Source organism: Schistocerca serialis, chromosome 3 (genome assembly GCF_023864345.2).
Source record: "Schistocerca serialis cubense isolate TAMUIC-IGC-003099 chromosome 3, iqSchSeri2.2, whole genome shotgun sequence".
Lineage (NCBI taxonomy): Eukaryota > Metazoa > Arthropoda > Insecta > Orthoptera > Acrididae > Schistocerca > Schistocerca serialis.
In genome coordinates, this window is record NC_064640.1 from 840,163,634 (window position 1) to 840,188,612 (window position 24,979).

Consider the following 24,979-nt stretch of genomic DNA (forward strand, 5'->3'; position numbering starts at 1 on the left):
TCCCCAAAGCGGGTGGTGGGCATTGAAGTCCCCCAACCAGCAAATATGGGGGTGGAAGCTGACCAAGAAGATGAAGGAGATCAGCTCGTGCCATTGGTGTGGACGATGGAATGTATACAGTACAAAGAGAGAACGTGTATCCAGAAAGGGAAAGACGGACGGCGACAGCTTGGAAGGAAGTGTGTAAGTGGGTTGGGTGATAATGGAGAGTATCATGGAGAAGAATCATGAGTCCTCCATGGGCTGGAGTGCCTTCAAAAGAGGGGAGATCATATCGGACGGACTGAAAATGAGGGAGAACAAAGCGGTCATTTGGACGCAGCTTTGTTTCCTGAAGACAGAAGATGACCGGCGAGTAGGATCGTAAGAGGATCGACAATTCATCCCGATTGGCTTGAATGCCGCGGATATTCCAGTGGATAATGGACATAGGGTGAACAGAAAATGGAGGAATGTGACCAAGGTTGCTGTCAACTCGTCGACTGCTCAGAGCTTGCGACCGACAGCATGGTATGGCATTCAGCCGAAGGCAGAAGATCCTGATCCATAGGTTGTTCAGGAGCAGCTCCTGCCACCAGCGATCGGCCGGTTGATCGGCCGCCAGCAGTGCGCCTCGACGACACAGAAGACAGCCGAGGGCGATTTCCGCCAGGTGGTGCTGTAGATGAGACACGCCTTGGCGGAGAAGGAGATGAACTGGGTTTGTTATTAGCCTTCTTGGAAATAAGATGTTTAGATGAAGGAGGAACCGATGGTTGTGAAGTTGGGGTACGCAAAAAATCTTCACCAGTATGCTCTTTTTTCGAAGTCTTGGTGTCTGACTTTTGGGCTCGAGATTTAGCAGAACCCGATGAAGGGTGAGCCAGAGAGTGGTCAGGCGAAAGTGGTGAGGTTGAACGGGCGATCTTTGCACTGGCCGATCTGACGACCGTGGCACTAAAGGTGAGGTCGCAAGTCTGCGTGGCCGCCTCCTTTGTTGACCGAGGAGAAGCAAGGACAGTGCTGTATTTTCCTTTCTGAGGCACGGTGGGCTGTCGACTGGCGAATAATTTTCGAGTAGCAAAGGTCGACACCTTTTCCTTCACTCTGATTTCCTGGATGAGCTTTTCGTCCTTAAAAACGGGGCAATCTCAAGAGGAAGCAGCGTGGTCACCCATGCAGCGAGGGGATGGAGGTGGACAAGCACCCTCATGGGCATCGTTGCCACACGTAACACATTTGGCCGGATTGGAACAGGACTGGCTGGTGTGATTGAACCGCTGACACCGATAGCAACACGTAGGGTTTGGGACGTAAGGGTGAATGGAAATTATCTCACAGCCTGCTTTGATTTTCGATGGGAGTTGAACTTTGTCAAATGTCAAGAAGACAGTGCGGGTTGGAATGATGTTCGTGTCAACCCTTTTCATAACTCTATGAACAGCCGTTACGCCCTGGTCAGACAGGTAGTGCTGAATTTCTTCGTCAGACAATCCATCAAGGGAGCGTGTATAAACGACTCCACGTGAGGAATTTAAAGTGCAGTGCGCTTCAACCCGGACAGGGAAGGTGTGGAGCAGTGAAGTACGCAGCAATTTTTGTGCTTGGAGGGCACTGACTGTTTCTAACAACAGGGTGCCATTCCGCAATCTGGAACAAGACTTTACAGGACCTGCAATTGCGTCGACACCTTTCTGAATAATGAAAGGGTTGATCGTGGAGAAGTCGTGACCTTCATCAGACCGAGAAACAACAAGGAACTGTGGCAACGATGGAAGAACTGTCTGTGGCTGAGACTCAGTGAACTTACGCTTGTGAGCAGACATAGTGGAAGGTGAGGAAATCATTGCGGAAGAATCCCCCATGATTACCGGCGTCTCCGATGGCGCGCTCTTCCCTTGTGGGGGCCCTCTCTGAGGGCACTCCTGCCTTAGGTGATTGGTCACACCTCCCGACAAACGGACGGAGGGACCAATCGGCACTTTCGGAAGGTATCAGCTCGGGTAATCACCCCTCCCTGGGCCTGGCCGTTACCAGGGGGTACGTACGTGTCCTACCTGTCTACCCGGGGCAGGGAATTACGCGTTACCCCGTCACCGGCTACGCACAAAAATGCGTGGGTCGGCCTTCAGACACGCACAGGGAGGAAAAAAGAGAAAGGGAAAGGAAAGGAAAGAAGAGGGGTCTCAAACGCCACAGTGGAGAAAAGGGCAAAGAGAAGAGGTAAGGAAAAGAGAACGACAGAGGAAGGACGAAGACTTGCAAGCGTAGAAAGCAAGGAATTTGTAACAGTTTTGGCGTCCGTCTCCGGATGTAGGCACAAACCATACTCCCGGAGGGGGAGAAAGGGAAGGAAAGAGCCAGAGGTGAGGGGGGGGGGGGGGGGGGGGGGCGAAGATGGGGGACGGGGAAGGATGCGGAAAGGGAAGGTATGCAGCCCGGAAAGGAAGGAGAGCCACATTAGCTCGGGGTCCCGTGTCCACTACGCACGTATCCACAAAAGAGTTGTGGACCCCCTGGGGGGCACCACTGTAGTCTTGTCCCACTCCCACTCCCCCCGTTCATGCTCCTGCTCTTCTTCCACCACCACCTAGGACATAAGGTTTCATGTGGGAAGTAAGGTTCCATGTCAGACCTGTATACCACTAATGACACTAAATTTTTAAAGGAGGATAATTCCTTCAAAGGCTAAGATCAAAGCACACCTGTTCGAGTGTCCTGACATCCAGATATTTTTCATTTACGAGGGCAGTTCAATAAGTAATGCAACACATTTTTTTTCTGAAACAGGGGTTGTTTTATTCAGCATTGAAATACACCAGGTTATTCCCCAATCTTTTAGCTGCACAACACTATTTTTCAACGTAATCTCCATTCAATGCTACGGCCTTACGCCACCTTGAAATGAGGGCCTGTATGCCTGCACGGTACCATTCCACTGGTCAATGTCGGAGCCAACGTCGTACTGCATCAATAACTTCTTCATCATCCGCGTAGTGCCTCCCACGGATTGCATCCTTCATTGGGCCAAACATATGGAAATCCGACGGTGCGAGATCGGGGCTGTAGGGTGCATGAGGAAGAACAGTCCACTGAAGTTTTGTGAGCTCCTCTCGGGTGCGAAGACTTGTGTGAGGTCTTGCGTTGTCATGAAGAAGGAGAAGTTCGTTCAGATTTTTGTGCCTACAAACACGCTGAAGTCGTTTCTTCAATTTCTGAAGAGTAGCACAATACACTTCAGAGTTGATCGTTTGACCATGGGGAAGGACATCGAACAGAATAACCCCTTCAGCGTCCCAGAAGAGTGTAACCATGACTTTACCGGCTGAGAGTATGGCTTTAAACTTTTTCTTGTTAGGGGAGTGGGTGTGGCGCCACTCCATTGATTGCCGTTTTGTTTCAGGTTCGAAGCGATGAACCCATGTTTCATCGCCTGTAACAATCTTTGACAAGAAATTGTCACCCTCAGCCACATGACGAGCAAGCAATTCCGAACAGATGGTTCTCCTTTGCTCTTTATGGTGTTCGGTTAGACAACCAGGGACCCAGCAGGAACAAACCTTTGAATATCCCAACTGATGAACAATTGTGACAGCACTACCAACAGAGATGTCAAGTTGAGCACTGAGTTGTTTGATGGTGATCCGTCGATCATCTCGAACGAGTGTGTTCGCACGCTCCGCCATTGCAGGAGTCACAGCTGTGCACGGCCGGCCCGCACGCAGGATATCAGACAGTCTTGCTTGACCTTGCGGCGATGATGACACACGCTTTGCCCAACGACTCACCGTGCTTTTGTCCACTGCCAGATCACCGTAGACATTCTGCAAGCACCTATGAATATCTGAGATGCCCTGGTTTTCCGCCAAAAGAAACTCTATCACTGCCCGTTGTTTGCAACGCACATCCGTTACAAACGCCATTTTAACAGCTCCGTACAGCGCTGCCACCTGTCGGAAGTCAATGAAACTATACGAGACGAAGCGGGAATGTTTGAAAATATTCCACAAGAAATTTCCGGTTTTTTCAACCAAAATTTGCTGAGAAAAAAAATGTGTTGCATTACTTATTGAACTGGCCTCGTAATAGCACCATTTTTTAACAGAGTGACTGAATGGTGATGCGTAGTCCTTTATCACCCACAGTTGCCAATTTATTTATGGAGGACTTTGAGGATACAGCACTGAGGACTTCAGTTTTGCAAACAACTTGCTTCTGGATGTACATAAACGATACCTGGTTTTTTGTCTGGTCACAGGGACATGATGTTCAACAGATTTTTAGAGAACCACTATTGTCTTCATCTGAGCATTAAATTTACCATGGAAGTTGAAAGTGATGGGATGCTTACAATAAGCGAGACTGACTTTGGGACATAGTATTTACCTAAAGCCAACTCGCACCAATTGGTACCTACATGCTAAGAGTTACCGTCCACCATATCAATGCAGCCGTGTCATTAAGATTCTGGTACACAGATAGTATGCCATTTCAGACACGAACAATTTAACGCAAGAATTTGCACGTCTGATAGCTGTTTCTAAGGAAATTGGAAAGTCTTAGAAGCAGATTCGTTTGGCTATGGAGTTTGGACCCTCTCCAAAGGTACATTATGAGGAGACTAGATATGTGGCCTTTATTCCTTATGATGTGGGCATATAATTTAAGACTGGAAGAACTTTAAGTAGTTTTAACATTAGTAGTGTGTTCTGCCCACTTTGCTAGATTATATGTGGAAGATGATTTGGGGCTTAGGAAGCCTGGCATATATAAAATTGTGTCAGTGTGAGAAGGCTTACATCTGTTGTTTGATTCGCATACTACAGGACAAGTCCATGGAACATCACCATCATACAAGGCTACAACGGCTTAAAAAATCGGGGAGGGTGAGAGGCAGCAGGCAGGAGGCAGGAGGCAGGAGGGGTGTGTGGCTAGTGGCTCAGAGGGAGTCAGCCACTTAACTGGTTAGGATTGCAGGATGCAAGGGTGGCAGATATATGGGCTATGCATATGATGCACAATTTTAGTAGACAGTGAGAAGGAATGCACACTGAAGGTGACGTGGGGACATGAGCTGTGTGGGGGCGACAGGAAGGAAGGAAGATTAAGGTTCAATGTCCCGTCGACATCGAGGTCATTAGAGATGGAACATAAACTTGGATTGTTTCAACGAGGGGGGAAAGAAATCAGCCCTCGCATTTGCCTGGAGCAATTAGGGAAATCATGAAAAACCTCAATCTGGATGGCCGGATGCAGGTTTCAACTGTCGTCCTCTCGAATGCAAGCCCAGTGTGCTAACCACTGAACCACCTTGATCGGAGGAGGTGGGGGAGGAGGGGTGTGGAGATGTGACAGGACAGATGATGGGCAAACTATTAGGTGGAGGGTGTGGATGGGGACAGTGGGTTCCCTGAGATTAAAACCAGGACGATTACAGGATCGGAGGATGAGTTTTAAGGATAACTCCCATCTACTTAGTTCACAGAAGCTGGTAGTGCAGGGAAGGGTGCAAATGGCCCCGGTTGTGAAGCAACCACTGAAATGGAGCAGGTTGTTCTCAGTTGCAGGATGCACCACTGGGTGGTGCAGTATTTGTAGCAAAGTCAATATAGGATTTTGCTGCTTTCACAGGTTGCCAGGCCTCCAACGGGGTACAATAAGCCAGTGATATGACTAGAGTAGGAGGGGCTGGGTGGATTGGGCAGGTCTTTTACCTCATTCTGTCACAGGGACTCCCACTCCCCACAGGGGTTGGGAGTCGGAGTGATATACGGATGGACCAGGATGTTGTGGAGGTTGTGTGGGTGATGAATCTCTCTCAATCCAAAAGTGTTTACATTCTACCAGAAATTTCCTACATTTATAATGTTAACTTTTTTAGGCAAATTCCTAATTTTGATTGGTCAGAAAATGTTGTTTTTAACATTTTCTCATGGAACCTCTTTTAAAAAAAGCAAGTCACCTTATACTCTTATTAAACTCAGATTCCAGTTTCATCTCAAGACCAAGGTGCCAAAGCAAGGTCAGTACCTCACTATATGACCAGAAGAAGAGAGAGTCACTCTGAGCCGCACTGGAAAACGAGCGACATCAGCATAGTCACACCCACCAATGATTTGCTGTGCCACTGTAACTACCGTTCTACTTACGGCTAAGCACAGTACCACTCATCCCAGTCCCCGATCGTCAACTGAGAGAAAAGTGTCATCTTCTAATACGCCAGCAATGAGATCAATGTACTATGCAGAAATCCACATGAAAGTAATTTTTAAATGTACTCCAAGTGAGCGACTCGGATTTTGTCTGAATCTAGTGATGCATTAACATTAAGAGGCAATTATAATTACTTCTGACATTCCTGTGGAAATGGATTGTACAAAATAAAGTAATTCTTCTTATCTATGTTATAATAAAGTGAACTAATATCCATTCGGTCTCCTCCCAGAACAAAGTAAAGAACTCACTTTTGCATCAACGAGTATATTTTCATCCGGCACGATGAGGGTAAATAAGGTTTTAAAGGAAATTAGTCCCTACTACCTAAATTGAACAATTTAAATAATATAAGCTAGAGGTTGAAGACAGAAACGACCACTTTACTGAAACAACTGGGCCACTGCACTGGGCATTTGTTTGCAGCTGCCACCACAAATTCATTGCTGCAAGAGATGCATTGGATTGAAGTTTCTTGCTGAGAAAACAGAAAATCTTGCTACATGATGCACAGAGTACTGTGGGGACATGAGAAACATCAACCCCACACACAGTACTGTTCATCACCACTAACACAGATTTGTCACCATGAGGTGTGGGGCGAGTTGAAGTCTCTTGCAGGGAAAACAAATTCTTACTGTGATGCATTGCAGGGGTAGAGACAACATGATGTGACGGTATTTCAATACACTGCAACAGGTTTCTAAGAATGTACTCTGCACTGAGTACTGCCCCATCTGAGGTGCAAAGTTTGTAGCCACGTGGCTCATCTGTCACAATGCACGTGCGGGACCGAGCTCTGACGTTGTCGACGAGGAGAAGAAGAGAACTGATCAAGATTATGTCGATGGAAGTGTCACTAGGAGTGAGGCTATTGTCTAGCTCAGATTAGCCAGCACCATAGTAGCCAGGGTGTTTGATCACACAGCAGAAATAGGAGCTTTGTCCAGCAATGGTCAGAGGCACATATAGAAGGAACATCGTTGGCTTTACAGATGATAACAGCAAAAATAGGTGATTATGGAACAGGGCTGGGCTGTTATAATGTGAGGTTAAGAGCCATCACAGTATGTACACATGTATGTATATGTACATATATATGTATGTATGTCTGTGGAAAAACTTAAGTTAATGAGGATGAGTATGAAGAACAAATCTGTAATGTTTGGACACAGCATTACTATAGTTCAATTCTTTTATCTTGGCAGCTCTCACACGCCCGCCCAGACGTGGGAGATTGCTGCGTTGCCAGTTGCAAACGACGCACGCGCCAAGAGAAGCAGCGCCATAGTATAGTATAGTATAGTATAGTATAGTTCGCAAACTTACGTTTAGGGGGGGAGCGCGCAGTTTATGAAGTAAAACCACCATGGCCGCATTAACCCTTATGCTGCTACAGAGATGTGCTCCCCGCATTCCGTGCTGTGCGCAATTTTGTCATCACTGCACTGCTCGCCTGTGCAGACACATGGTGTTCCGACTGCTTTGACACACTTATCATTCGATTTCACAAAAACCATTTGGCCCAAAAATTTGATTTTTACGCATCTTCTTGATTGATACCTTCCCCCCAATAAATGACTTAATTTTGTTTTGATGTTCAACACAGTTATTGTGCAGCATTAAATGTAGTAAACCATTGCACGAAATTTTGAAGAGTATGCAGAGGTAAAAGTCCATAGTGTATACTTTCCATATGGTCGATTTTAGTTGCCACTATGTTGAGAATGAAATGTGGAGAAGATACCTAAATTTCATATAAAATTTACTGTATAATAATATCTCATTTAATTTAAGTACCAGATAGGTGTCGTATGTAATATTGAGAAATATTCAGTCTTTCGCGACTGTAATAAAACTTTTATTTACACCAGAGTCATTTCGCTTTTTTCTAAAACGTTCTGATTAAAACAAAGTTCGCAAAGTACAAAAAACTTAATTGTGGACATAATAAAACATAGAAACTAAAATCTATTGTCAGTGAGGTGCAGTGCGCAAACAATGTGTGTTTGTCGCAACGGACAGCAAATACTTGCCAAAGCATAGGTCGGCAAAAACATTGAATATGATTTTGCCAAAGCAGCGAAGCAAAGAATTGCGTCACACAATCAAGTAGCTCGGCAAAGTACGAGCCGAAATTCTGCTCTAAATAATACTTTTGATACTGTCGCAAAAGAATATATCTCACTATGAATAATAAAACAGCGACTGCGGAAGAGAAGATATACAAACAAAACAGATAACATGAATATTGTATGTGTGCCTTTTCATTGTTTTTAATTGCTGTGAAAAGAAATATTGGAGGACAAAATTAGAAAAACCGAAAACTTATGATCATAATGAAGAGACAAAGCACTACAAATTTAAAAAAAAATTACATTCAAACGAATAAAATACATGATGTAAGACACTTCGATATTGTTTTTAAATAAAGAAAATATTAAGCAAAGAAAATATTAAGCACCGAACAAGGTTTGAACTCTGAACCTTGAACGTAGCAGCCAATCACCTTAACCATTACGCTGATGCAGCTCGTCGTTTAACGGAACTCGTGGAGGACTATAAAACATCACGCAAAATACCGACAAACACTGTTTGTAGGACTATGAATTACTGATGTTTCGTCGAAGTACAATAGGAAATAAACAATTACCGCTGTTCGTTATAGCGAAAAAGCGGTTCGTGAGAATGATGCAAACACCTTTCCTTGCTATCGCCTGAATTAGGAGGCTTATTGCTTGTTTGGTTTAATTAATTAATAGAATATGAAGCAATTGGTATAAAGAATGTTTTTTCCAAACTTTCTATAAAATAAAGTCTGCTATCAAGACATTGCTTTTGTTCAATTACTTTATTTATGACTGAACGTTTCCAAAACTGCAGACACTCGTCCGTGTTCTGCACCGCAATCGAGCTCTGGCAACATCGTTCTCTGTTCATTGGCTGACTATGTTTTGTGATGTCAGATGCGCAGAACGAACCTAAACTCGGCCACCGTCGTAAATGACGTGCACTATAGTGTCCTCCTCGACACAGTCAAGGTGGTTAAATAACTGGTCGTAACACTGCAAAGTGATATGAAATTGAATGAGCATGCGAGAACTGTGGTAGGGAAGCCAAATGGTCAACTTTGGTTTAGTGTGAGAATTTTGGGAAAGAGTGGCTCACCTGTAAAGGAGACCGCATATAGGATGCTGATGCAACCTATTCCTTAATGCCGAATGAGTGTTTGGAATCCGTACCAGGACGGATTGAAGGAAGACACTGAAGCAATCAGAGGCGGGCTGCTAGATTTATTAATGCTTCAAGAACTAAAATGGGAATCAATGGAGGGAAGGAGACATTCTTTACGAGAAACACTATTGAGAAAATTTATAGAACCAACATTTGAAGCTGACTGCCAAACAGTTCTACTGCCGCCAACATACACTGCACGTAAGGACCACAAAGATAAGATACAAGACATTAGGGCTCATACAGAGGCATATAGACAATCTTTTTTCCCCTCAATCTATTTACGAGTGGAACAGGAAATGACTAGCAGTTGTACAGGGTACCCTCTGGCACGCACCGTACAGCGGCTTGCGAAATATCGATGTAGATGTATGCAGAGCAATTTCAAAGACTGCTGTAAATTTATTATTTGTCTGCACTGAATGAATTTCATATGTTTTCTGTCCAAAGTGTGGACTGTGGCATCTAACTTCTTCCAGACATCACTCTTCCTCTCATGGGGCACATCTGCAACTGCATTGCATTTTGGTATCCATGCCTGCCGATAATGCCATGCCAATAAAGGCTGCAAAACCAACGGTCCTGGAACCCAGCGAACTAGTTACAGCAGTCGCCAACAGTGTATGCCCATGTTGTCCATGTTGTGTGTATTGGGAGAGCCTTTCATTTCCGAGGCGCAAAGTTAAGATGGCTGCCAATTCAAGTCACTTTTGTGTTGGCTTGCTTAGAAGCCTGACCTTCTGATATTCTGCCACACTTAGACATTTGCTTGTTTAGGGGTACATCTTTCTCAGTTTGCACTCCCATCATATTAAGTGCACTGTTGACCATTCTGGCTCATGTATGATTTTGTTTGGTTAGCTGTTTGGTCGTTAGAGCTCTCAGTATCAACAACTTGGTTCGACTCTGACATACTACGCCATTTTTCTCCCAGTTTGCAAATTCATACTTTTTAACCCACACTCTGGTAGGAAGTTGCTAAAGTGGTGACAAGTCCGTTTCACGTATGCATCAGTCGTGTTACACCATAACGGATGATCAGTTTATGGAGTTACATCAGCAGCAGCAACAACTACAGCAACAACAAGCAGAGCTTCTGCAGTGTGACCATGTCAAAAGCAACTGCAGCAACACGTGATGCCAACTCCAGTTCCCCACCCTCCAGCTTTTGGACCATTTGATGTAGGTATGGAGAGATGGGACAATGCCCGACACATTTCTTGCTCAACTGCAAGGTAAGAAATGTCGCCGACTCTGTAAATATGAGTCCCTTTCTCCTTCCTTCTAGCTCCTTTCTTTATGATTTGGTGCAAAAGCTTTGTCCACATAGGGACCCCACTTCACTGAAATTTGACAAGTCATGTACCACATTTTGAGGGTAAATCTTATGTTGAGGCAGAAGGCCGCAAGAAAAATTGGTGATGAAAGCAAGTTATCAAGTTATCAAGTCTTTCATGGGATGGAGACCAGAGTTGCAGGGTTCATATAGAGAACGTAAGTTTGATTGTAGTCAGCGTGGCTTATCTTACACCGATTTTTTTACATGAGATGTAATAATTCGATTAGCTCCAGACAAATGGTTCAAATGGCTCTGAGCACTATGGGACTTAACATCTGTGGTCATCAGTCCCCTAGAACTTAGAACTACTTAAACCTAACTAACCTAAGGACATCGCACACATCCATGCCCGAGGCAGGATTCGAACCTGCGACCGTAGCAGTTGCGAGCTCCAGACAAGTCACTTCAATTGAAGGCCTTATAGTGTCTTGAAAGGAGGATATAAGATGAACATCAACAAAAGCAAAACGAGGATAATGGAATGTAGTCGAATTAAGTCAGGCGATGCTGAGGGAATTAGATTAGGAAATGAGACACTTAAAGTAGTAAAGGAGTTTTGCTATTTGGGGAGCAAAATAACTGATGGTGGTCAAAGTAGAGAAGATATAAAATGTAGACTGGCAATGGCAAGGAAAGCATTTCTGAAGAAGAGAAATTTGTTAACATCGAGTATAGATTTAAGTGTCAGGAAGTCGTTTCTGAAAGTATTTGTAGGGAGTGTAGCCATGTATGGAAGTGAAACGTGGACGATAAATATTTTGGACAAGAAGAGAATAGAATCTTTCGAAATCTGGTGCTACAGAAGAATGCTGAAAATTAGATGGGTAGATCACATAACTAATGAGGAAGTGTTGAATAGAATTGGGAAGAAGAGAAGTTTGTGGCACAACTTGACTAGAAGAGGGGATCGGTTGGTTGGACATGTTCTGAGGCATCAAGGGATCACCAATTTAGTATTGGAGGGCAGCGTGGAGGGTAAAAATCGTAGAGGGAGACCAAGACATGAATACACTAAGCAGGTTCAGAAGAATGTAGGTTGCAGTAGGTACTGGGAGATGAAGAAGGTTGCACAGGATAGAGTACCATGGAGAGCTGCATCAAACCAGCCTCAGGACTGAAGACCACAACAACAACAACAACAACAACAAGATTTCATGACCTGTCTCTCGCTTATGTGACACAGTTAACTGTTTATGGCAGTCCAGGAAGACTTTGTTAACAAGTGGCACATACTGGAAATGGACTGTAGTTCTTCCCATAGTAAATCATCAGATGACACAGTGGGGTCTCGTTCTCTAGGGTCCGACATGCCCAGATCCACCTTCAGTTATTAAAAAGCAGTCTTTCTACTGCCCTGTGAAGCAACTTAATAAGGAAGATACCAGGAATCAATTTTCCCCACCACCGAATCAGTCTTCATGTAAAAGGTGGAGTGATTATCGCACTTCCCAGTCTGGTATGGCAGATGGTAACGACTGCCCTCCTTCAGCATTGGGTAGTACCTCAAATTGTAGGGCTCATTCCGGTTGGCATGACCGGCCCTCAGCATTGCACAGTTCCTCAGATTGTAGAGCTCATCCAAGTTACACACCGCCCACAAGTATCAAAAATGTCTGTATTTAAATAACACTTGTTTCGAGTGTGAGTGCAGGGGCCACATTGCCGTCATCTCTGCTACACTGTGTCTCTCCTACAATGTCGACCAGTTGTCTATTGACCCATTTCCCATGCCGAGCTCACGTACCTGACAAACAGGTCTTAAGTTTAGCTGCAACTGTCTATTTTGGAACACGCAGTTAAGTTTCAGCTCGATTAAAGGGTTGCAGCCTCACCGGTCGATTTGGCTACATATCCTGAGTTGGGTAGCACAACATCACAAGCAGTTACAGAAAGAGTGGTTTCCTATAATCACCAACTAATTCTGCCAAAGAGTGAACTGGTTGTGGCAGTAAAATACACTTTAAAAATGCAGTACAAAGGAATTGTCCTAATGGGATGGAAATTTGTAGAAGTGATTTGTGTGTATAGACAAACAAATGATCACAATTTCAGAAAACTTGGACAATTTATTTAAGAGAAACAGCTTCACAAACTGAGCAAGTCAATAAGGCGTTGGTTATGCAAGCAGTTATTTTGGCTTGGAATTGATTAATTGAGGTGTTGGATATCCTCCAGAGCTATATTGTGCCAAATTCTGTGCAATTAGTGCGTTAGCTTGTCAAAATACTGAGCTCGTTGGAGGGCCCTGCTCCAAATGCTCTCAACTGAGGAGAAATCCAGCGACCTTGCTGGCTGAGATGGGGTTTGGCAAGCACGAAACAAGCAGTAGAAACTCTCACCATATGCAGGCGGGTATTATATTGCTGAAATGTAAGTCCAGAATGGCTTGCCATGAAGGGCAACAAAACAGGGTACAGACTATTGTCGATGTACTGCTGTGCTGTAAGGATGATGCGGATGATCACTGACTGGTGTAGAATTGCCTTTAGCGACAAATTCCGCTTCAAAATGAGCCCCCATCACCAGCAAAGATGTATTTGGAGGGGTCTCAAACAGTGGTGGGATACCAACCTGACTCGCCCACCACATGACCCTACAAGCAAGAATGGTGGTCTGTGGTGTCATTTCTTTTAATAGCAGGATTTTTTTGGTCGTCATCCACAGCAGCTTTACAGCACACATTGATGATATTCTATGCCCCATTTTGTTGCCTTTCATGACAGCCATCCTAGGCCTACATTTCAGCAAGATTATGCCCACCTCCTCATGGCAAGAGTTTCTACTGCTTGTCTTCCTGCTTGACAAACCCTACCTTGGCCAGCAAGTTTGCCAAATCTCTTACCAACTGGGAAAGTTTGGAGCACTATGGGCAGGGCCCTCCAATCAGCTCATGATTTTGATGATCTGATGCATCAGTTGCACAGAATTTAGCACGAGATCCCTCAGGAGGGCATCCAACAACTCTATCAATCAGTGCCAAGCTGAGTAACTGCTTGCATAAGGGCCATAGGTGGACGAATGCATCACTGACTTGCTTAATCTGTAAAGCCCTCTCTCTTTAATAACTCATGAATTTTTTTCTGAAATTTTAATCATTTGTTTGTCTGAACACACACATTTCATCTACCAATTTCTGTCATATATAGATAATTCCTTTGTGGTGATTCCTTCTTTTTGAGTGTATAAGAATGTGCCAGTCAACGAGAATTATTAGTTGTCGATTCTGCCTCATCATCGAATATTTTTGGACTGAACACTTAAGGCATTTAATTTCAAAGCTGCAGATCATGTTAATTTAGTGATAAACAGTTGTTTGAGCCAACGTTAGGTAAAGTGAGAGATTTTCTGGCTTACATTCAGCTTAAGCCACCAGCGACCTCAAAGTTTGGCCATGCTCACACTTTCCCATTTGCTATGAGATATGTAGTTAAAGCTGAATTAGACAGACTACAGGAATTAGGGCTTATTTCACCTGTAGCATCAAGCCACTGGACAACACCATTGGTACTGGTTAAAAAACTCAATGCAGCAATTCAGTTGTGTGGCAATTTTGAATCCACAATTAACACCCAGAGTGAGGGGGACATTTATCCAATTGTTCATAATGAGGAGTTATTGGGGAGACTGGCTGTTGGGCACTATTTTTTGAATACTGATTTGCAAGATGCCTATCTGCAGTTGCCCCTCAATGCTGAGTCACAGCAATTGCTCGTTATCAATATGCCATTTGGCTTATGTAAGTTTACCAAGTTACCTTTTGGTGTTGCTCAGCCCCTGGGATTATTCAGCATTTTATTGAGTAGAGAGTTTGTCATATCCTGAAGTGTGCAACTTATCTGGATGATTTAACTGTGACAGGTACCACTAGGCGCATAATATTTGTAAAACTTACAGGTAGTGTTTCAGGCACTGGAGGACAGTGGTCCGCATTGTTAAGTTAGGAAAGTGTACTTTTTTGCATCCACTGTGAAGTATTTACGACATTCCTTAATTAAGGAGGGAATTAAAACCACTGTGACCACATCAGAGCTATTACTCAGTTGCCCATCCCTCTGAACTTAAAGAAGCTGCAGTCATTCTTTGGCTAGATCAACTATTACAATGAATTCATGCCAAATGCCTTAGAGCTCTCTCAACCTCTCAATCAACTTTGCACGAAAGGTGTGAAATTTGTTTGGTAAGATGCTTGTCAATGAGCTTTTTTGTGACAAACACTGTTTACACACCACTCCTTTGATCGACAGAAAAGCTTAATACTGGCTGTTGACACATGACAATATGTGATTGGTGCCTTACCGTCCCACAGAAATCCAGATAGATCAGAGCAATCAATTGCTTTCGCATCCAAGACTATCTCGCCCACCCAAACGGATCATTCCCAGATAGAGAGAGACACTAACCATAGCCTATGGTGTTAAGAAGTTTCATTTTCTACTACATGGCTATAATTTCACTTGGTCACAGGTCATAAACTGTTGGTATCATTAGCCAGACTTCCTGACAAGACTGGCCAGAGACTACATCATTGGGCATTATTCCTTAGCAATTATTTTTATGATATTCATTTTTGAACCATCGCACAACATGCGAATGCTGGTTCATTGTCCACGTGTCCTGATGCGGAGTTTAATAGGGAGCAAACAGTTTGTTTTGAGCTTGACTATTCATTAAGACACAATACTGCAAGATTTTCCCATCACCACCAAGGAAGTAGCAGCAGCCGCAAGTCACAAATCAGTGTTGCTGCAGTGGTTCAATCAGCATGACTCGTGCACCTTCCTTAGGACACCCATCCCAATTTTCCATCTTACTTCAGTATGAAAGAACGTCTTAATGTATGTCAGGGAGTGTTGTTGCCTACAATGAAGAATGACAAGTGCCACATTGTAGATCCAACTTCACTCTGTCCACAGGTCCTCCAGTTGTCACATTCTTCTCACTGGGGCACATTTCATTTGAAAGCATTAGCTTGACATCATGTACACAGGCCTGTGATAAGCACTCATATCAAATGTGCAGTGAGACAGTGTCTCATCTTATCACAGAACCAGGTGGACCATCCCAGAAATCTTTTGTGGTGGCATCAACTGTCCCAGCTGTGGGATAGAGTGCACGTGTATGTCACCAGTAATTTTCCAGGGGAAATTTGGGTGACACTGGTGGACGCCCTGTCCAATATTCCATATACGGCACAGGTGTCTACCACAACAGCAAGATCTACTATTAGGGCACTCAGAACTATATTTGCAACAAAGGGTGCATTAGTCATGCTGGTCTCTGATAATGGCCTCCAGTTTACAGCACCGGAGTTTCAGGCGTCCTGTTGTCACAATGGTATCTGTCATCTAACCACCACTCCCTTCCACCCAGCTTGTAACTCCAAGGCAGAGTAGACAGTCAGGTTGCTTAAGACCCAAATGCGATTGGTGGGGCAAACTAAGCCAGTAGGTGAGGCTCTTTCACATTTCTTAGCCGCATACCACACCACCCTGATAAATCGGTGTAGTCAGGTGGAGATGTTGCAGTGACAACAGCCCCATGCATTGTTCGATCTCTTGCACCCTACCCCCAACGCCCAGTAGCCCTATTTTATGCCCCACTTCCTGAAGGCTTTGTTGGTCTGGACTTGTGTACGGTTTTGACAGGTTAGCTCGCTGGTCATTAGAACTCACTGTTGACAACTTGGTTAGGCCCAGACATAGTGTAGTGTTTTCCTCAAGTTTGTGAATTTATACTTTTTAACCCATACACCACGAAAGAGTTGCTAAATTTGTCTAACAGCCTTCACAGTCTCTCATCATACAGCTTCATTGGAGGCCATCCAATCTCTAAAGTCAGTCATTTTTGCCCTGTCAGTGCAGCACTACAACAGCAAGATCATGCACTCAAATTTTGTGCTACATTTCACCTGCATGGTTTAGTAAGAGGGGGACCAGTCAACAAGTACAAGTAGAAAACAACCGCAGCAAAACCCTCCTCAGTCTCATGATATGTAACTACAGCAACAAGGATGAAGCCAGTATAGCACTAATGTACAAGTGGCACCTTTATTTCTAATATATGCAACTCTCGTCATGAGGCCCATACTTGCTCTGTTTCTATTCTCTAATCTGTATACAGCTTTTCATAGACACATATAAACATATATAAAAGTATAGATTTTAATGTATACTGTGAGTATCATGTCTCATTACACTCTATCACATAAGCATATTTTTGATTGTTACAATTATTTTATGTTATACTGACACAAAACAATACCTCATGCTACACACCCGTGAGAAAACAGTAACAAACCTCTATTTCACGTGTAGTGTACTGCTGAACACGTATCCACAGAAAGGACCGTAAATTATTTAATAATCCCATTCCTCCAGTCCCTCCACCTTGTAGAAACTTAAATGCTACGTATGTTAATATATAGTCCCAACGAAACACAACAGGTTCGTCTGCCATGCTGTCAACTGCAACAAAAATCCCAACACATGATCTAATAAATATAGTACACAGTTAGTTGTTAACTTACTTGCTACACCATATTATGATATATGTGATGAAAATGACAACATGGTTTGAGGGACAGAAAATACTAACCTATTAATTTGCTGTAGATAGGGACATAGAGATTTATAATACGGCCTCCTGCTAGGAGTAGTAAGCAAAAAATTACTCTCAGTTCCAGCAGAATACTTTTCTTTGGCCATAAGAATGGGAAAAGTTTCTTTAGCTTACTCCAAAAATTCCTGAATGTGGAACCCTGAGAAGTGGTGTCATTTCCCTGTAAAAGGGAACATTTAATATTATTACAATAGTAATGTTTCTTCTCATACATGCACATACTTTCACTAAATCAAAGTTAAATGGCACAATAACCTACCATGGAGATACGTAGGTCATTGTGAGAATGCAGCTGAGAGTAACTTGATGGTGATAAAACGCCTGGTGCACAGAACCCAAGAATAAAAAGTGCAAAACAGCCTGTGTACCTCAAACCAAATAAGACCAACTCAATTTTCTCAGATAAACTGAAAATGAGAGGAAAAAAAGTCACTGTCATTGATATCATCATTCTGATAATTTCATAATAAAAAACTATTCATAGTTTTCAAAATTTTCATGGTTGTCTGCAGGGGTTTTTGTGGCATGTTAATGCAATGAAATCTCCACACGTTACTTGCTGTATAAGATAGCACTGTAAGCACAATGTTCTGAAAATGCTCTTCTCTTGTGCCATCTTGAGACAAAGTCTGTGAAAGCAATTTTCAGATTCCGAAAGTTTGTGTCCACACTATAATCTCATGAGGCAAGAAACCTGTGAAGATTTTATTGCAATATTCAACCAATAATAAGACAAAAACCTTTAAAATTGTGGCTTGTTGACCACTGATAAAAATGTGAAGGAATCATCCACTCCAACAAATGTTAAGATCTATAGGTGTGTGTGTGTGTAATCTCACTCTCACCCCCCCCCCCCCCCCCCTCCTTTTCCACAATCACCTCAAACCATTCTAAGAAACCACCTGAGGCTACATAAACCTGCTCCACACAGCACAGAGTCCACTTCCTAATTCAGGTTATGATTACAGCCCACAGTCTAATTTGGCACAGCAAATTTGTGCATCACTCTCAAACCTCAGTGTATTCAGTTCAGGTTAGTTATTTGCTGCAGTTGTAAAATTCAATCTCCTGTGGCGATTTTATTCTATATTTGTCATATTGTAAAATTAAATGGTTGTTTTTAAAAGATAGACTGAAGTGTAGGCTTAAAGGTGTTGCAACAAAATCTTGCACTGAAAGTTCAAAGGTGGTTCACCCAGAAAATGTGGCATCACCCTCAAGGATTTCCAACAGAGACAGATTCAAGAAGGTGATGTAATGACTCCAAGCTTCATGGTTTCAAGCAGTAAGATATCTAACGACCCCCTACAGGTGAAAAAATTATAATGAATCTTTCATGAATTTAGGATTTGCTGATTCTAACAGCTCACTTCTCTGCATGTTATGTACTAAGCTACTTCTGAATAGTTCCATGGTACCTGCTAAGATGTGCTGACATTTAGAAAATGCTGTTGATGATGCGGGCTTCAATCCATAACCAGGTTTGAGGGAGGGAGGGAGGAAGGGATGGATGGATCCATAACCAGGTTTGAGGGAGGGGCGGGAAGTGAGCGAAAGACCAATGGCAGAGAAAGTGCAATATGCAGCACTAAAATGAGTAAGGGAATCATAATTAAGAAGACTTAGGTCATGGGCTGCAAGAAATTGGTCAATGGGGGGTAATGGGCATTAAAATCCAGAAGGTGGAGGAAGGGAAGGGATGGGGAGGGCAGTTAGGGCAGCAGGTGTACGTGACATGTCAGGAGGGAGACAGAGATTGCAATCCATGACCACAGAGTCCAAGCAGACCCAGACGGCAACTGCTTCCAATGTGGTATGAAGGAAGATCCATGTATTTACGTCATCAGTATGGACCAACATGCGAACACCACAGGGAGCTGCAAAGAGCCACCCCTTTTCCAACAGAAAGCACACAATTCATAAAGGGTCAGTGAGTGAGCATCAGCAATACAAGATTCCTGGAGAACGACACAAGTTGCTGAGTAAAAGGAAATAAGGGATTGCAACTCCGAGAGGTGACAGTAGTATCCATTACAGTTCCATTGAATAAGCATTGAATGGGAATCCAAATGAGAAGCAAATGGGCTGGGGCCAATCATGCTGCCAGGTCAACATTCATAACCAATGAGGATGGGGTGCATCCATAAATAAGAGGTCAGACTAGGGTTCCAAGGGGAGAGTTTGGCACTTCTGAGGGCACCGGAGGGGCCTTCTCCTGGAACCTATGTTTCTTCTCCTTGCCCTTCTGTTTTATCAGTCAGGAAGGGAAGGGCACAGAGGGAGAGCAGGTTTCTGCGCGAGATCCAGAACTGACAGAATGGGCAACCTTGGGGCACATGGAATGTGTGACCCACAGCAAGTTGTGGTAGCAGGCCTCTGGCCTGGGAGACAAAGAGGGATGGGAGGGGTCCCGGCAGGGAACCCCATCACCAGCAGGCACCGAAGAAGGGGGGACACTTCTCTGGCCAATAAGGGTGTGTGGCACTGGAGGGGAGGGCATGGGAACCACAGGGGAAAGGGGGAGGAAAGAGGTGCAGCACTGGAGTAATGATGGAGGAGAGGGGAAGGACGTAACAGGAGTAGAATTAGAGGTCATCGACACAGCATGAAGTCTGTCATATTTCAGATGAGCCTCAGTGTAGGACAAATTATCAAGGGACTTATACTTCCATATCTTCTTCTCCTCCTCATGAACCAGCTAGTCTGGCGAGTGTGAAGAGTGACTGTTGTCACAATTAACACACACGGGTAGTGGAACACAGGGGCTCCTCTCGTGGGGTGGGTGTCCACATTCATTCACCGCACAGAGGGTCCATTGTACAGTGGGAAAGTGTGCCCAAAACTCAAGCACAAAAAAAAACCTCATGGCTGGCAGAACATATGGCATTGCTTCACATCATCCCAATAACACATAGCCTTGACCTTCACAGGGAGGGTATCTACCTCAAATGCCAGACTAAACGTGCCGGTATCAGTGCAATTGTCCTGATGACCTTTCTAAGCACACCAAACAAAATGAACACCCCGTCACTCCAGATTGGCTCAGAGTTCATTATCAGTTGGAAGGATGAGATCCCTATGAAAAATGACTCCCTGAACCATATTCAAAGACTGGTGATGAGTAATAGACAACAGGTCAAAACAAGATGGTCACAGGCATGAAGAGCTGTAGATTTGGCAGCAGAGGATGCTTTTCATCAACAGAGAACCTGGCTGCATCTTACTGAGAGACCCCACTTTGCCAAACTTATCTTCAATGTTTTCCATAAAAAATAATGGCTTGGTGGTGGTGAACATGTCCCTGTCTGTTCTAGTGCAGACCAGGTTGTGGGGTAAGTGTACCCTCCCAAGCTGACAAGACTGGCCCTCCTCCAAGGGTGTAGCTGGGGAATGGAAGGCACAGTGTCATAAGAGGCAGCTTTAAATGATACATTACCAACCGAAGAGATGGCCATAGAAGAACGACCAGTTTTTTGGAGATTGATGTGTTTCATAAGAAATGCATCCACCCTCATACCATCCACTCTGATCAGGGGCTCTCCCCATGGGTGCCCCCCCAGCCACAGCAAGGGCTGTCTGGCACAGAGGCCATTGCCGAGTTTGACCAGCAACTACTCCTTGGAACACGCGGGGAGGCAACAGTTCACGTATCAGAAGTGAGATTCCTGTGTTGTAACGGGGCTCAGCCCGCTGGGTACTCAACAGTCTCCCCACACAGACTAGCTGCATGAGCTGGTGACCTAGTGAGGCAGAGGGGGTCTATGATGGTAAAAAGAAGAAGGGAGGCAGAGGGGGAGAGGCATCCATGCCACAGATGCTAGGGACAGAGTTTTCCCTAAATGACTCACACTATGGAGATAAAATTTAGAAGTGGAGGTCAAACCCCACAGGGGGACCAAAATTGACATAAAGGAAGGATGAAAAGGAAAAGCAAAAGGCAAGGGGAACAAAACCAGAAGGAATACAAGCAACGAAGAGGGCATCCAGGTCGACATAAGTAAGAACACAGAGGGGGGAAGGTGGCAGAAGGCAAGGAGTAATGACAGGGAGAGAAGGGCCTTGGGAACAAAATCCAGCCTGGGAAGGAAGAATGGGCCACAAAAGCTCAGGCCTCCTGTGCACGAAGCACAAATTCACGAAAGAACCACGAGCCCCTTGGGGGTATCAGGAGGATTAGCCACCCATGACCTCTCTGGTGCCTGGGTGTGAATACTAACCAGTATTCCACCCAAATCACTGGGAGTGATTTTTTTCCATTTCTTTTCTTTCTCTTTCCTTCTTAGGATTAGTAGGTTCAGTCCACCATCATGTCCCCTGGTGGCTGCCAAATGATGTAGAGTTTATGGCTAAAAGGATTGCTGGAGCTCACAGTCCCCAGCTCGGGAACTCCAGGTACCCCAAAGACATATCCAGCCAAAGCTGAGTTCCCTGAGGTACAAATCATTTGGCATGACCCAAGAGGAACTTCCAGCTTATCAAATGCATAGGATGTACAGACCATTACCCTCCATTGACACGAACCTGAATCTTATACCACACGCTTCATGGGTTTTGACAGGCTGTAAACACTGCATCCATATGAAGAATATCTTATTCTTAAACAAGAGAGAGAGAGAGAGAGAGAGAGAGAGAGAGAGAGAGAGAGAGAGAGAGAGATGTAATCACATCAACACTTAAGACATGACACAAAAACAATGATGGAAAGCATTAAGAGGAGGTGAACAACTGAATATTTCTATATAATTAATTCTTACATCTAAGGCATGGGAACTTACTTTGCAAAGTCAAACCACGAATCCAGTTTATGTATGTCAACAAATACAATATTTTCCTTCACGAATGTTAAACTCCAAAACAGCAGCAATGTAAGACTGTGGCCATACGGTGGAACTGATGGTAACAAGTAATTACGCTCATCCATGAGTAGGCGCAATGCAAAACCGTATGTCACTACAGCAGAAATGCAATTAAGGATCTGTAATAAAATAATAAATATATAGTAAGTAATGTGGACTTGTGCATATATGTGAAAGAAATGGCCTGCCTTCCCCATTAGACTGTCCCAGACTTCAACTTCTAGATATTTCACATTGTACTTGTCCTCAGTCAAGTTATCACTAATGTGTAATGGGACAATAGTCAGCCCTTCTAGCTACACGTAAACAACAGACTGAAGGTGAACTACCAGTCCCTGCACCATGCATGACTTCTTGCATTTTTGCACTCAAGATATCATAGAAGATAATGTGACTTTAATAAGGTTCATACAAAATGCAATGCCCAAAACATGAACACATCAGAAAAATATACAAAAAGAACATGGTACAGAAACTGTTTCTTCAGAATGCATTTATGTGGTGAATAAATGCATCACTTTTATCATTTATTCACCATAATCAAACAGCACCTGTCAAGATAACTGATTTGAAACTACAACCAACTTACAACATCTGAGTTCCCTGAGGTACAGATCATTTGGCATGACCCAGGAGGAACTTCCAGCTTAATCAACATCAAATCTACACTTACAGCACAAGAAGAAACAATTGTCTGCTAAGAAATTTGACAATACACGTAATGCCATTTAAAATGCAACAGATTTGAACTGTATTCTCACATTTCCGAATGGGTCCCAATTCTTTACGTTTCTCATGATAAACAATAAAACCCAAATATTTTTTTTTCTTTTAGGAGCAGAAACTTATGATTTAATGTTGTCTAATTTCTATTAGTTACTTAGGAGATACATGTATATTCTCACATAAGCAGTGAAAAATTCTTATTGGCCAGTTTCTGTGTTATGGTATCATTTTTTTGTGCAAGTTATTTAGAATGCCACAAAGTTCTTTCCCATTTCTCTTCGCAATGAAAAAGTGACGGTATAAACATTACCTATACAACTGTAAATCTATACACAGTTTAAGACTGGTAGTGTGTTACTTACACCCATTGAAATAGAGTAACATTTTCAACAAAACCAATTAGACACAAAAAAGAAAGGAGACTTAAGGCATTGTTGGCTGAAAGTGCCCAAAGAGTTGGTCAACTGCTTTAATGGAAACTGTTTTCTTGCTCCACACTCAATAGCTCCTTTCCGTGCAGTGTATGAGAATTGTGTCTGAAGTGTAAATGTTGGCTACAGGTGACTAACATATGTATGCAGTGTGGTGTCACGTTTATGTTGACTGGTGACAAGAAAAGTGAGACGGTGAAAACTGGTACCAACATACAACCTAGCCCTCGCTAACAGAACTGAGGGGACCACTTTGTGTAACATTCCCACGCAACAGATGGATCACTATCAACAGAGAAACATGGCCTCATTTCATGAGACACTTCAGACAGGTTTTAAATTCAAACTTAAACACTGGCACAAAGTATTATTATCAGAAATTTTATCCCACCAACTCTGTTCTGCTCGGTGGCAAAATAATGATGGTGAAAATGTTTTCCACCATCATAATTTGACCTAGCTACTTACAGGTCAGGCACCACCACAAAACCAACAAAGGTGGGTATTGACGATGGAATGTATACTTTCAATTAAGTAATGTTTACTGGAACGTAGGTACTGACATTCACTTAAATAATAATATGAAGCCATAAAGTTAATGAACATGTTTCTACTTTCACTGTCTGTTTAAAACAACTTACAATTTAAGTACCAAATTGTGTGTAATATTATACACAATGTTCCATTTTAATTTATTTAAAAAATGTAACTTCCTCTCTGTGGTATCCTGTACTATCAATATATCCTGCGCTATCAATACCACACTCCACTAGCCCACATCTAGAAGTTGGCAGTAACTCATGTGACTGCAGTGCCAACATGCGGCCAGCTCCGAGGCACACCTTCAGCCCGCGGGCCAGTGTCAACACAGAGCTGACAAAAAGGATGCCCATATCATCTGTTCGTCAAGTTCTGCCTGTCTAGTGTAAACGTTGTCAGTTAGCCTCTGTAGATATTGTGGCTATCTAAATGGCATTTCTTGAGGACTCTCTTTGGACTGTGCTCTGGACTTGCTGTTATTCAAGGTCAGTAAAAGAAGTGATCAAACACTACAGGTGCAGCCCATTATTCTGCTCTCCATCTTGGAACCCACCCACTCCTTTGCATCCACCACCAGACAACCAAACATCTGGAAATGGAAAACTACGTTTGGTCACTACCAAGTTCTACTTCTCACTGTACAAATAACTGGTGCAAGTATTAATTGTGTGTATTTCTTTCAGAACACTGGGCCTTCAACTGACTGCTTTTTTTGTGCTTTTCAGAGGCTGTTCTTTCTAGTGATACTAATCCGTGCTTTCTTTAGTGGTTGTGCTCTATTTGCAAGCATTATTTTTGTGTGTTTCATCATGACCAGTCATGCGCAAGCACTGTCAGTATCTCAGATTGTCAAGATGCAGCAACTCGTGGAAATGACAACTGAACTGCTGTGCAAGCAAACTTAACGGCACCACCACCACCACCACCAGTTTCCATACTGCAATTCTGAGTACTTAATTCTACACAAGAGTAACAGTTTGAGTACCACACACAGCACGCCTCCGAGTTTGTGGTGCATCACGCAAAAAGGACAGCCTCAGCTG

At 43.5% G+C, this 24,979-nt stretch overlaps 1 protein-coding gene across 5 annotated transcripts in view; it reads right to left on the reverse strand.

The window, feature by feature from the left end:
- LOC126470898 (ATP-binding cassette sub-family B member 6) overlaps nt 1–24,979 on the reverse strand; it is a 151,763-nt gene that overhangs the window by 112,562 nt on the left and 14,222 nt on the right. For all 5 annotated transcript variants that reach the window (XM_050098929.1, XM_050098926.1, XM_050098928.1 and 2 more), the window contains exons 3-6: nt 22,159–22,358; nt 17,643–17,790; nt 17,360–17,543; nt 17,063–17,229 (exon numbers count right to left, since the gene is read on the reverse strand). In XM_050098929.1, coding sequence (XP_049954886.1) covers nt 17,063–17,229; nt 17,360–17,543; nt 17,643–17,790; nt 22,159–22,358 — 699 coding nt within the window. The remainder of the gene's footprint in view (nt 1–17,062; nt 17,230–17,359; nt 17,544–17,642; nt 17,791–22,158; nt 22,359–24,979) is intronic.